General features: G+C 37.7%; 1 protein-coding gene across 4 annotated transcripts in view; it reads left to right on the forward strand.

The window, feature by feature from the left end:
- The window catches only part of cps1 (carbamoyl-phosphate synthase 1), a 53,968-nt gene that overhangs the window by 23,711 nt on the left and 17,330 nt on the right, over positions 1-12,927 (forward strand). For all 4 annotated transcript variants that reach the window (XR_002872518.1, XM_023950956.1, XM_023950954.1 and 1 more), the window contains exons 23-28: positions 521-586; positions 687-750; positions 1,268-1,449; positions 5,571-5,765; positions 7,964-8,031; positions 9,798-9,873. Coding sequence is in view for 3 of the 4 variants with exons in the window: in XM_023950956.1 (XP_023806724.1) it covers positions 521-586; positions 687-750; positions 1,268-1,449; positions 5,571-5,765; positions 7,964-8,031; positions 9,798-9,873 (651 nt within the window). In the remaining variant the exon portion in view is untranslated. The remainder of the gene's footprint in view (positions 1-520; positions 587-686; positions 751-1,267; positions 1,450-5,570; positions 5,766-7,963; positions 8,032-9,797; positions 9,874-12,927) is intronic.

Here is a 12,927-nt window from a genome sequence, read left to right on the forward strand (position 1 = left end):
TCTAAAAATAGGCCAAGGAAGCAGAACAGAGAAGACTCAGAAAAACAAAGGAAATGAAAACAATTTAGGTCTCAAGCTGCTCCACCAGATTCTTCTGATTATGCTGTTTTTCTGTACCTCCCTGCAAACCTTTTTATGCAATTATTTCTAGAATCCTTTTTGACTCTTTCATATAACATTTTCATCTGATTATTTTATAGCACAGACATGTGTTTTTAGGTATTCTTAATCGCAATACATATTTAAAAATACTAAGAAAATAACATTTATATTCATAGAAAGATTAGAATAAGCTAGTTCTACCCCTTTCTTTGACTGTTGTAGTATTGGCTCTAAGCCAGACTGTCTATATCTAACTATTTACAGTTACTATTAACTTTTTGTTTTAAAATCAATGTCAATATTTAATGATAGTGTAAATCGACTTCCCAGAAAAATAAAACAAAAAAAAAGATTCTTCTTATTGATAATTCTTTTTTTCCAGTTTTAGATTAAAATCTTGAACTTTTTTTTTAAATAGATCGACACCTTGGCAGCAGAGTATCCAGCTATGACCAACTACCTATATTGTACTTATAATGGTCAAGTAAGTATTCTTAATTTTGTCACACGTACTTTATTAAAAGAATAACAAATATGATTCTTACTGAATCCTTGAAATCCTTTTCGTCATTGATTGACATCAGGAGCATGATCTAGACTTTCAAGACAAGGGGATTATGGTTCTTGGTTGTGGACCATACCACATTGGTGAGTCTAATATTGAACAGTTTTCTTTTTTTTTTTGGAACTTTTATGGGATTTTATTACCTTCAGGCCATGAATTTGAAAGTTTATGTAAAATCATAGAGGAACCTTTTAAGTTGGTTACCTGCTGAAGAACTGATATTCTGTCATTAGGTTACCTGAATGACAAAATCTCCACAAGCAAATCAACTATCTAGTAAATTAGTATTTTGATATTAATGAAGGTTACTTTTTAGAAGTATTTTAAAACTCAATGCAGAAGCATTTCACTCTGCACCACACTGTGATTTGAGTCAACTGTTTGGTAGCTTTGGTCCAGTGATGAAGCCCAGGATGCAGCAAATTTTAAAGGAAATTTTTGAGCAAAATTATTTTTATCTGGTTGATTAAAAGTTATGAGAAAGAAATTAAGATGCATTAAAAAATGTTTTTTTCCCCCCCTTTTGTTATCACTTTGTGAATCCTGAATTCCAGTTAAGATCTGCATGCGTACAATAACGCCTCCCATTTCATTCACTAGGTAGCAGTGTTGAGTTTGACTGGTGTGCTGTATCCGCTATCAGAGCCTTGAGGCAACTGGGCAAGAAGACAGTGGTGGTCAATCACAATCCTGAGACGGTCAGCACTGACTTTGATGAGTGTGACCGCCTCTACTTTGAAGAGTTAACCCTGGAGCGCATCCTTGATATCACCCAGCAGGAGGTTAGGACATCACCAACACCACAGTGCATCCCATCGTATACCTCATATTTCCTAAGAAAAACATAGAAAGGTCTCTTTTCATGACATTGGGCAGATTATTTAATTGTTTTAATGAATCTATATAATTTACTGTATTGTTATAGCTGTTATACACAATAAAACAGAATCCTCATGAAGATCAGTGGTCCTGCACTGACCCAGTTTGGACCAAGATTGATGCCAGAGGACCCAGAAAATCTACAAAAGGCTTATATAAAATCTAATGTACATCTTATTTATAATATAATTAGTAAAACAATGTGTTAAAATGCAAAAGATTTTTTTCTTGAGGTGGATAAACATTAGTAAAACACACCACCTCTTTTGTTTAGTTGAGCTGAGAAACTTTTGTCTGGTGGGAAAAAATAAATATTCCTCCCACACGGTATTGTCTTGTATGTATTAACGCAAACATAAAAAATATGAGCAGCTGTGTGGGTTTTTGTGAGAAAGAAGTTATCAGCAATAATATAAAACCGGAACTTTAAGGGGGCTATGACTTCAACAGTAAAGCAGTTATATAGCAACAATTTAAAACCTGGCAACTAAAAGCCAGCTGAAATAAAAGTGTATTGAGCTGTTTCTTTGAAACACTGAACTGAGTCAGCAACTCTTGATGGGGGCCGCAGGTCATTTCACAGTTTGAGAGGTGTAACCTGAAAAGATTGGTCACCACAACTTTGTTCAAATGGATCATAGGAACCAAAAGAAAGTGAATATTTTGTGGTCCAAGGGACAAAAGATTAGTTATGTACTGTACTGAGAGGTCTGTCCATGAAATGCTCTGAAATTAACACCAACGTTTTACAGTCCCCTCAAAACTTGACTGGTAATAATCGAGGGGATGACAAAGTGCTGGTTATTTGTGCTGTTCTTGAAAGAAAAAAAAGCTGAAGTTAAATAAAATGAGACATATTGATGTTAAAGTCCCACTCCGATCATCTTCAAATCTATTGTAAAAGTGTTCCTAGTGGACTTTTAATCATGATTATGTCATTTCAAGTCAAAAAAAAACAAACTCATGTTCTAGGGCAGGGGTGCTCATTACGTCGATCACGGCCGATCTTCAAGGACATGAGGGTAGATCACAGGCCAGAAAAGATAACCCCCCCCTCCATTATTTTTTTCTTCTAAAAAATCCATCAATGAATCAAAATCTTCACCAAGAAGTACATAACTTGATTGACATGCAGCACGGCCAATCGAACATCCACTGATACATTCGTCACTGCACATGCGTGTTTAAATACACTGAGGGCAAATTCTGCCTGTCATCAGAAAGTCGCTACCTGCCCCACGACACGCCAAGTCCCCGGCAGAAGGCCTCAATAAACACCTCCAGTGGGTTTATTTAGGCCCAGATTGCCCCACGTGTCTCAGCAGTTCCCGCCCGATAGATCCGAGTTCACTAAAGCAGCAGTGTTTTCCTGTAGCACGCGCTGCTCACTGAGCCAGCTGTGCTTTAGAAATGCCATGCTCTCCCATTGCACGGTTTACAGCAGAGCACGAAATACGATAGTCACTGCTTTCTGTTTTTGTAATAAAACGCCTCAAATGTTAATACAAAAGTATCTCTTGACAAAGATTTGTTCAGTCTTACTGTATAATTTTTGAAATTATCAGTACACAAACAATGTACTAATAGTTCATAATACCCCTTGTGCTATCTTACATGACCCCACCCTTACATTGACGTGTCATTCCTACCATGAAAAAGGTGGATAAAGGTGGAAAGATTTCATGTAATCCATGGACACCAGTGAGGTTCACAAATCATTGAAGAAAAAAGGTTCAGAGCACTGTCTAGTGGGTCTAAATGACCCAACTCCCAATGTTAAAGTTCCTAGGATAGCACAAGGGTTACTATGTTTATTAAACAGTATTTAGCTCACATGCACACCAAAAGTGTGGACACCCCTGTTCTAGGGCATTGTTTCTGCACTGCGGCAATAGTTCCTTAGAAATTTGCCTCTCATTGGAGGCAGTTCTGTTGGGGCAGAGAAGCTCACCCCCTCCTCATCATACGTTTGTTTACACACTCTCTGGCTAGCTTACAGCCCCTCAAAACTCCAACCCAACAAAGGTGAGCAATAAATATCGGAGCTATCCAGTCATACAGTTTATAACCAGATGCCAGGTTGGACGAGGAAAACAAAGACGTACATGGACATAGTCATCTGCAAGTGGATGCTCTGGAATGGAGTGCAGTAGGGAGCTTGAGGCTCACTGATTGTGGCTTTTACATCACAACTTAAAGCTTTTCCAAGGACCAGCTCAATTATTTGAATAAAGAAATTTTCAGAAAAGCAATTTTAACCAAATTTTTTTTTATATATGCCCTCAATTATCAGAAAATGCGACAAAGACCATGCTAAAAACACAGAAAAACAAGTTTTTTATTGGAGTGTTTTACACTGGAGACGTCACTGTCTACACCTACGGTAAATAACACATGCTCTTTAACCGACCGTTACTTTTTGATCTGCATCAAAGTCAGCTGACTTACAGTGGTTGCATAATCACTTCACTACTCTGAAGTGTTGCAAATCAGCTCAAGGCCACCTTTCTCCACTTCAGAATCCACTGGAATTACACTATTGCTTGAAGAATTCTGATAGTGAAAAGAATGTAAACACCGGAGTTACAGCTCTGGTGTTAAAGCAGGTGAGAAGTTTGTAGGCCTTACAGATATCAGGATTCGTCTTTATCTGTTTTATTTTCCTTTGATTTCTGGTTTCTGTAGATCTCCTAACTTTTGCCATACCTCTAGCATAAATAGTTTTAGAGTAAAAATTTTTATCAGAATTTAATGGGTAAGGTAACTCGAAAAGAGTTTGGTTATGCAAAATTTGTTATGACCTTTTACTATGCTTTGTCTCTGTCATAAACTTGAACTTGTCCTGAGTCTAGTAAGGTCAAAAGGATCATTGTGCAGATATTCATGAAGACATTGTTTTCATGATGATGATGATGATTTTCATCGACTTTCTCCCGCAGAGGAACCATAATCCAGTTCAAGTTATGATGGGATCACAACGCGATTAAATGTTTGTTTGCTCAGGGAAACAGCCTTGCCATCAATTTGTCCTTAAAACTCAAATCCCCTTTTTACCTTTGTATATGTGTGTGTGTGTGATTAATATGGCATTAGAGCATGGAGATAAACCCTAGGCAGACACAGGAGAGCAAGCGCATAAATAATGAAGAGCTACAACCTGGCATTGCCATGGAAACAACATTCCTCTTGGATCCCTAAGAAAGGAAAAGGAGGCTTTATGTCGTTATAAAAAAGGACATACTGAAGCAGATACACATTCACATAAACTAGTTCTCTACTAAACACAAAAATATTCGAATTAAAACTTTAATTTTATTTCAGCTAAGCAAGTCCTTACTTGCACCTTCACCAGTGTTTCACAAATGTAGTGTCCCTCCACAAAAAGGGTCCTTGGTCTGTTCGGTCACCCACTGAGTCAGAGACGGTCATAACAAGGTTCCAAATGCAAATAAAAACACATTTACATTTTTTTCCTGACCTAAGATGCTAGGATGAAGAACTTGTTGCAATATATATTAGTTGCCCAAAGTGCATGCCTCCATTAGTCACAAGTGTTTCCACAACCTTACTTTTAGCAAACCAAAGCACCGTTATGCTTGATAACTAAACATTAGCCAGAGGTAATATTTCTCCATACGATCCAGCGTTGGATTTAGAACGAACTGGAAGTAGTGGTCCAAATGTTACTCCCATCATTTGTTTACTTCACTTTTTCTGAAAAAGTAAAACGCATATTTAGCCAAACAAAACTGTACACTAATTTTAAAGTTGGCACACATATGTTTGCCGTCATAAAACATAAAACATAACTTAACTTCAATATGTGCGTTTAAAGAAAAAGATGTTCTAAACTTATTCATTTAAAGGCACAACATCTAGAACTGTCACTTTTGAACTTTTAACTAACTCCTTTTAAGACATTAATGGAGATGCAAAGCATTTGTGGACATAGGCAGTGATGGATTTGATGTCTGTTCTCTTCTGGAAGTTACTGCATCTGCGATTTTTAAATGTTCACCTACAGGATTGCTCTGGTAGCATTGTGTCAGTGGGAGGTCAGATTCCCAACAACCTGGCCATCCCGCTGCACATGAGTGGGGTGAAAATTCTCGGGACGAGCCCTTTGCAGATTGACCGGGCTGAGGAACGCTCTGTCTTTTCAAGAATCCTCGATGAGCTGGAGGTGTCCCAGGCCCCATGGAGGGCACTGAGCTCCCTGGTAAGAGAAAAACAGAAAAATGACTTTCTGTGTAAATCAGTTCATGACTTTTTGAAAATTTAAGGGTGAATTATTTTGCGTTAACTTTTGTGAGCAGTTGTAATTGAAGGAGACCTCAGCACATAAACATCAACTTCAGTGGAAACTCAGTCATATCAATTTCTAAAACAGTTTTTAATTATTTAATGCATTTTGATAGGTATTGCCTTTAATTTGTAGTTTTGTAAAAACTTCTTTAGCCTTTTTTACATCCCCCATTATTACACTTTTGTCCTGTGTCTGACAACCTTGATTTGACACTGGGTTCATCTAAATCAGGGGTCGGGAACCTATGGCTCGCGAGCCATATATGGCTCTTTTGATGGTCACATGTGGCTCGCAGACAAATCCTTGAAAATCCTTTACTATTATCTATTATTTCACAGAGTTTGTACCACCCGGAAACCTGTGAATTGCCGTGCCTAAAGCTGCGCGCTCCCGTCTCTGAGGAAGAGCGCATAGTTTCGGGGACGGGATGTGTGAGGAAGAAAGCCGGGGGGGAGGGGGGGGACCGGCAGCAGGTGAATCGCGCAGGGATTGTAAAAACGTAAACCCGCTGCCCGTCACTCACTGCAGCGTGGGAGTGAGTGTTTGGTTCCTTGTCCACATCTAAAGAACATTCAGACCTAAGATCCCGTTTAAAGTCTCAACGCCTGCATGAAGCAGAAACTCACCACGTATCAACTAGACTAGACCATCAGCAGAACTACCACGAGAAATACTCATCATTTATTAGCAACAGAATAATGAAGTTTTTAAAAAGAATCCACAGACCTATTGTACTTTAAAAGTGTTGAAATTACATCAAATGCACACATTCAATTGTATATTTAGTTTTAAACATATTGTCGCGGACTGAGTTGGACTGGGTGGCTGTTGGGCCGCGTTAAAAGTTCTGGAGTTCATGTAACGCATCGATCAGGCAGAGATCTGATTGGCCCTCAATTCTGTCGCTCAGCCTGTTGTTAGGGAGTTTGGACCAATGGGGTTCAGCTATGGGCCGAATAAAGGAAATGGGAGGGCTGGAGCGGGAGGGGGGAATATAAAGTTGGGAGAAGCGCTCTCGTCTCGGCGGGAGAGATTCAGGAGTTGCTGAATTAATTGAACGGCGTTTCTTGCGGTCTACAGTAACCAGAATAAAGAACCTTAAAAGAGTCTCCGTGCCTCAGTGTGGGAAAAGGACACAACATTATTGTATGGCTCTTTCGAAATTACATTTAAAAATATGTGGCGTTTATGGCTCTCTTGGCCAAAAAGGTTCCCGACCCCTGATCTAAATGATGCAAACTCCGTAGAATTAAAGAGGGTCGACATCAAGTGTCTGCTTCCAGAGCTAAAACCTTTCTTCATTTTTGTTTTTCATGTTTCGAGTTGCCAATGAGGAGTGATTATTGAGTACACGCATAAACTGCAGGTCCTGTGTCTCTCCTCAGCCTGTCTGCCTGTTCTCCTTACATACCAGCCTTGAAGAGGCAGTTTGGTTTAATGGGCTGGAATAACTCTGGCAGAGTCATGGGAAGATGCTTCGTGCATCTCGGGGAAACTATTTTGTGTTTATAAATGCTGCTACACCCTGAGTGAACACTGGGTAATGAGTGAGATAAAAATTCTAAGCCCGAGGAGAGATGGAGTGGAGAGAAAGAGCTATGATTATAATAACGATGAAGAATTTTTCAACAGTTTGTGTGCATGCGTGCGGAAGTATGTGCTTGTAAATGAGCAGTTAAGGACACGAGAGTGCAGTCTTAGAAAACTGAAAATATTTATCTGACCCATGAATCATTAAAATTACAAGAAACTGAAGCAGAATGATCTCCGTTTGTGGACATTTTCAATAGAACAAATGAATTCAGCCTTACTTAAAAACAGTCATTAAAAAAAGAAACCTCCTGTAAAGCAACCCAACCAAGAAAACTGCCATCAACCTAGATTTAGACCAAAAAAATGAGTTAAAAAAATGTAATTTGGGCCCACAGGTGGTGTTAGCCATGTTTTACTGTCAAAAACTGCTGGCTGGTTGGTTACAGTGAACTGTGAAATGTAAACCTTTATGAGGGGTATATAAAATATGTTATGGTTGTGTTTTTTTAATATGCTCTTATATTTGAATTAATTTGTTTTCAGTGATTTTGTTTTAAAGTCCTGCTTTGTATTGACAGGAGGATGCCTTTGCCTTTGCCAACCAGGTGGGGTATCCCTGTCTTCTGCGGCCCTCATATGTTCTCAGGTAACAACCAAAAGGAGATCAATGATCAAAAGACCACTGTGGTGCTAGTGGTGTAGCTTAATTAAGTAGTGGGGCCTAACTACATGTGGGTATTTCATAAAGCCGGAAAATTAACAGAGTTTCTACTCTGAATTTTATTTTTACATTAATATGCAGTACTATCAACTCTTGGACTAATTTTTGACTGTTTCATTTGATGCACTCGAGTGATTGTTTGCTAAAATAAAACCCTTTTTAAGTGGTTGAGACTGGGTTGTCTGCAGTGGCCAAGACTTGCCATGGCAGTAAAAAAAAAAAAAAAGTAACTGTGCAAGCAATAAAATCAACTGCAAATAATAGAAACACTGCTGAATATAAAAAGAATTTATGTTGGAAATAAGAGAAATGCTACAAAAAAAAGAAATGATGTTGCAAATAAATTAAATACTGCAAGAAAGAAAACTAAAGCTGCTGCTGCGATACAAAAATAAAAACGCTTCAAATAAAAAAAGCAGCTTCACATTCATTCAAATAACTTTTGTTACTCATGCCTCAGATTATCATAAGCATGATTATTAGTGATAAAAACTATAACATCTACAGTAATAGGGTGCCGGAAGTATTTAATCGTGAGTTGTTTCCACTTTGATGTATTTTCATTCAAGGTTCTCAGTACCTGTTGTCAGTTTGTCTGGGGCAGACACTGCTCTGGTGGTACATGGAACTGTGTTTTGCTGCAAGCTGGAGTAAAGCTACACAAATCGATTCTCCTCTCATTAGTGGTCTTTCTGCACACTAGGTTTCTCCGTGTTAGCTGAAGCTAACAATAAACCGGCATCTTCCAGTTTACCTTCCAACCTGGGGCTACATGGCCTAAGCGAATAGCAAATTAAAAAGTACACATAGTGATATTGAACACCAACATATTCACTTACTTTCTCATTGGTTTTTCCAATTCATTATCCTGTTCTTTTTTATCCATGGCAGATAAACTCCTATAACCCTCTTCCGTTATGTTTTTTTAATTTGCAGGTTGTTGTTGTTTTTTTTATTCGCAGCAGCATTTCTTTTTCTCTGTAGGGTTCCTTTTATTTACAACATGGCAACATGCTGTGATGGCCACTTTAGTTGTGCAATGAAATGCTCTCGTTTTCTTGACGCTCATTTAAACACCGATTACAAAACATCTGTAGATTGTCATTTTTTGTTAGCCTTCAAAAAAGTAAAATAATTCCTCAATGCAATTTCTCAAGCTACTTTGTGAAACATCAAAGTCCAACTCAAGGCCAAGTCATGGACTCAAGTCCCAATTTGTGCACAGTTTCATTTTTAACTAGCTCTGTCTTTTTTGCACAACTGTGAAAGAAGCATCAGTCTTTGTCCAGCGAGTTTTTGACATGTGAGAAATAAAAACTGGACAGAACCCTCTGGCCTTTCTTTGACATTTGTCCCCTTGCTTTTAAGCAACCTGGCTAAAAACAAAAACCACGGAAAAAGATGGAAACACTTGCATAAATCTGTTGTTTTTAAACGATTAGGTTCTGATCTCATTTTGAAGCGCCTCAAGTGCTTTTCGACCTAAATAGCAGTTCTTCTTTCTCTCTTTCTTGCCTCTTAATTTGAGTTTCTAGGCCTTGTTCCCTATGGTAATGGTGATGCAATAGTGAGATAATGAGTGTTTTTAACAACCATTTGAAGTTCATACTCTTTCTTGCTCAATGGCCTCTCTTTCTTCATGGTTCTGTCACTCGATTTCTCTCCTTCCTATACATCCGTCCTCTCACCAGTGGCTCTGCAATGAATGTTGCGTATGGAGAAGAGGAGATGAAACGCTTCTTAGAAGAGGCTACACAGGTATCCCAGGTGAGATCCTGCTGACACCCGAGACAAGAAATATCCATATGCTTGCTTCCTAATACTGAATCATTCACTTTTCAATTATCTTGACATTAAATAACCAATATTTCTTTAACCACTTTTTCAGTGCATTAAAAATGTTGCTCTTTAAGTAAAACATTTTTTTATGTCACCCAAACATAAGGCTGGTCACTGTCACCTCTACCATGTACTGTAGGTGTTTCCCACATTCAGCATCAAAACAATCCTGTTAACAGGTGAACACTTCCACGCGTTTGAATAGTTTTAACATTTAAGGGGTAATACTATTAGCCCGCTAAGAACTGTTGAACACCACCACAAAATTAGGTATTTCCTTAGTTTTAGGCTCTCTTTTTGGTTTACTTTCAAAAGTTAAAGAAACTGCAGGAAAAGGCCTCTTAGAAAAAAGTCAGAAATTCTTAAAATGTGTATTTTGTTTCTTGAAAATTTGCCAATGGTCTTACCAGGGATGCTTATTATAACCCTTGTGCTATCTTAGATGACCCCATCCTTCCATTGACGTGTTCTCCCTACCATGACAAAGGTGGATAAAAGTGGAAAGATTTCATGTAATCCATGGACACCAGTGAGGATCACAAATCATTGAAGAAAAAAGGTTCAGCGCACTGTCTAGGCGGTCTAGAAGACCCAACTCCCAACGTTAAAGTGCCTAGGATAGTACAAGGGTTACGATAAAATTATAAATCAAATGAAATAAAAGCAACCTTTATTTATATAGCATTTTTACAACAACACATGTCACTCAAAGTGCTGTGCATAAAATACAATAAAATTTAAAAACAGTATAGTCACTAAGACACTTTTTCCTTAACTAAGCTTATTTTTCTTTTGTAAAACTTCTTTAATAAGATTATATGTCTTGCTGGACAGAAAATAAAACATGTTTTTTCTTGAACTTTCCTTTCTTTTTTTTAAAAGTTTTTACATGTTTTTTACACTTTCACAGCTGTATTTATTTATTTAATTTTTATTTATTTGTTTAAAATGAATCTCGTTTTTGATAATAATTTTCATAATAATTTTATTAATAATTTTTAATAATTTAATATGAATGACTTTTGATGTCCTTCTTTGATGTAATATTATATAGATTATTTCTGAATGTCGTTTTTGTTGCCACAGATAAATGAAATTTCCCCATTGTGGGATTAATATAGTCATCTGTCTGTCTGTCTGTCTGTCTGTCTTTTTTCCTTCTTAAGATTCAGTTTTTGCAGTGTACAAATTCAGTTAGTAGACTGCGTCTGCCCAGTCAGACCTTAACCTAAAAAAGCTTTAATAAAACAGTTACTGGAAAAAATGAATGAAAAAAACATCTTACCTGTAACTAGCATGAAAGCTTGTGTCAGATACGCTTTAAAAGTGTGGAGTGAACCGTCATTTTGAAGTCCTTAAAGTCTAAAACCCAACAAATCCATTTGTGGAAAAGCTGTTTGAAGTGCTTTTATCCTGCAGTTCAGAAGTTGTCACTTTTGCTTTCTGACATGCTCTGGTTTACTCTCCCAAGTAAATTGGAGGCTGAGTTAGATTAGTTAAAAGTAACGAACTGAAAGTTTTTCACAGCTTTTCCATACAGATGATATAGTAACATTTTAGTAAGGATTTTTATTCAGCTTTGGGTTTTTTTCAATATCAATTTATAAACATGAAAATAATTTGAAAGTCTGATATTATTTATTGGCATATTAGATCTTTTTCTGTCTATTTAAAAGTGAAGCTCATTTCTATAATCATCACACATAGATTTAAATATTTTGAACCTTCATCTCTTGTAGTTTTAATGATTATAGTCTATAGATAATAAAAACCTAAAATTTAATGTCTTGGAAAATTGGAATATTATATCACACCAATAAAAAAACTATGTTTTCAGCACAAATGTGGTCTGAAAACTGTTCATTTCTATGCACTCAATACTTGTTCAATATGCTGTGTCGAGATGGCGATCAGCCTGTGGCCCTGTGTAAGTGTAATGAAAGCTCAGCTTGCTTTGATGACTACCTTCAGGTCATCTGCATTGTTGGGTCTAGAGTCTCTCATTTTCCTCTTGTCAACACTCCATAGATTTTCTATCAGGCGAGTTTGCTGGCTGAATTAAGCACAGGAACACCGTGGTCATTAAACCAGCTATAATAACAGTGTGGGCAGGTGCCAAGCTCCGCTGGAAAATAAAATCAGCATCTCTATACATTTTGTCAGTAGATGGCAGCGTGAAGTGCTGTTGAATTTCCTGGCAAATGGCTGCATGGACTGTGGGTTTTAGAAAATACCAACATCAGGAGATGACATGGCGCTCCAAACCACCACTGAATGTGCAAATTTCATGCTGGACAACAAAGACTCTGTGTCTCTATTTCTTTCCAGACTCAGGGACTCTGTAAAAATTATTTTAATCTGAAAATAAGACTTTAAACTGTTGAGCAAAGGTCCAGTTGTTTTCTTCTCAGCCAAAGTAAGAGGCTTCTGCCATTGCCTCTGGTTCAGGAATGAGTTGACAGGTGGAATGTGACATTTCTCATCACACCTGTGTGTCACTCTGCATCAGAGGCTGAGATTTTTCCAGAAATCCCACAGGTCATGGAATTCCCAAAGGATTCCTGTGGGATAGGACTCATCTGTTACACTAATCATGGGATAAAATTTTTACAGTAGCAGAAGGGGTTGGGGACCAACCAATAGGAAAGACAACAAAAAGTATAGACAAGGCCCATTAAAAGCCCATTTGAAAAAGTTAAATAAAGAAAGAAAAATTGACCTTTATTTTTGTTCGTTTTTTAGTTTGCTCTCTCTCAGTGGGTGGAGTGTCCAAATATCTTGGGGTCTTGTTCACGAGTGAGGGAAGACTGGAGCGTGAGATTGACTCATGGATTGGAGCAGCGTCTGTATGGTGAAGAGACCTGAGCTAGAAAGCAAAAGCTATTAATTTACCGGTCAATCTTCATTTCAATACTCCCCTATGGTCATGAGCTCTGGGTCATGACCAAAAGAACGGAATCCCAGATACAAGCGACCGAAATG

Source organism: Oryzias latipes, chromosome 21 (genome assembly GCF_002234675.1).
Source record: "Oryzias latipes chromosome 21, ASM223467v1".
Lineage (NCBI taxonomy): Eukaryota > Metazoa > Chordata > Actinopteri > Beloniformes > Adrianichthyidae > Oryzias > Oryzias latipes.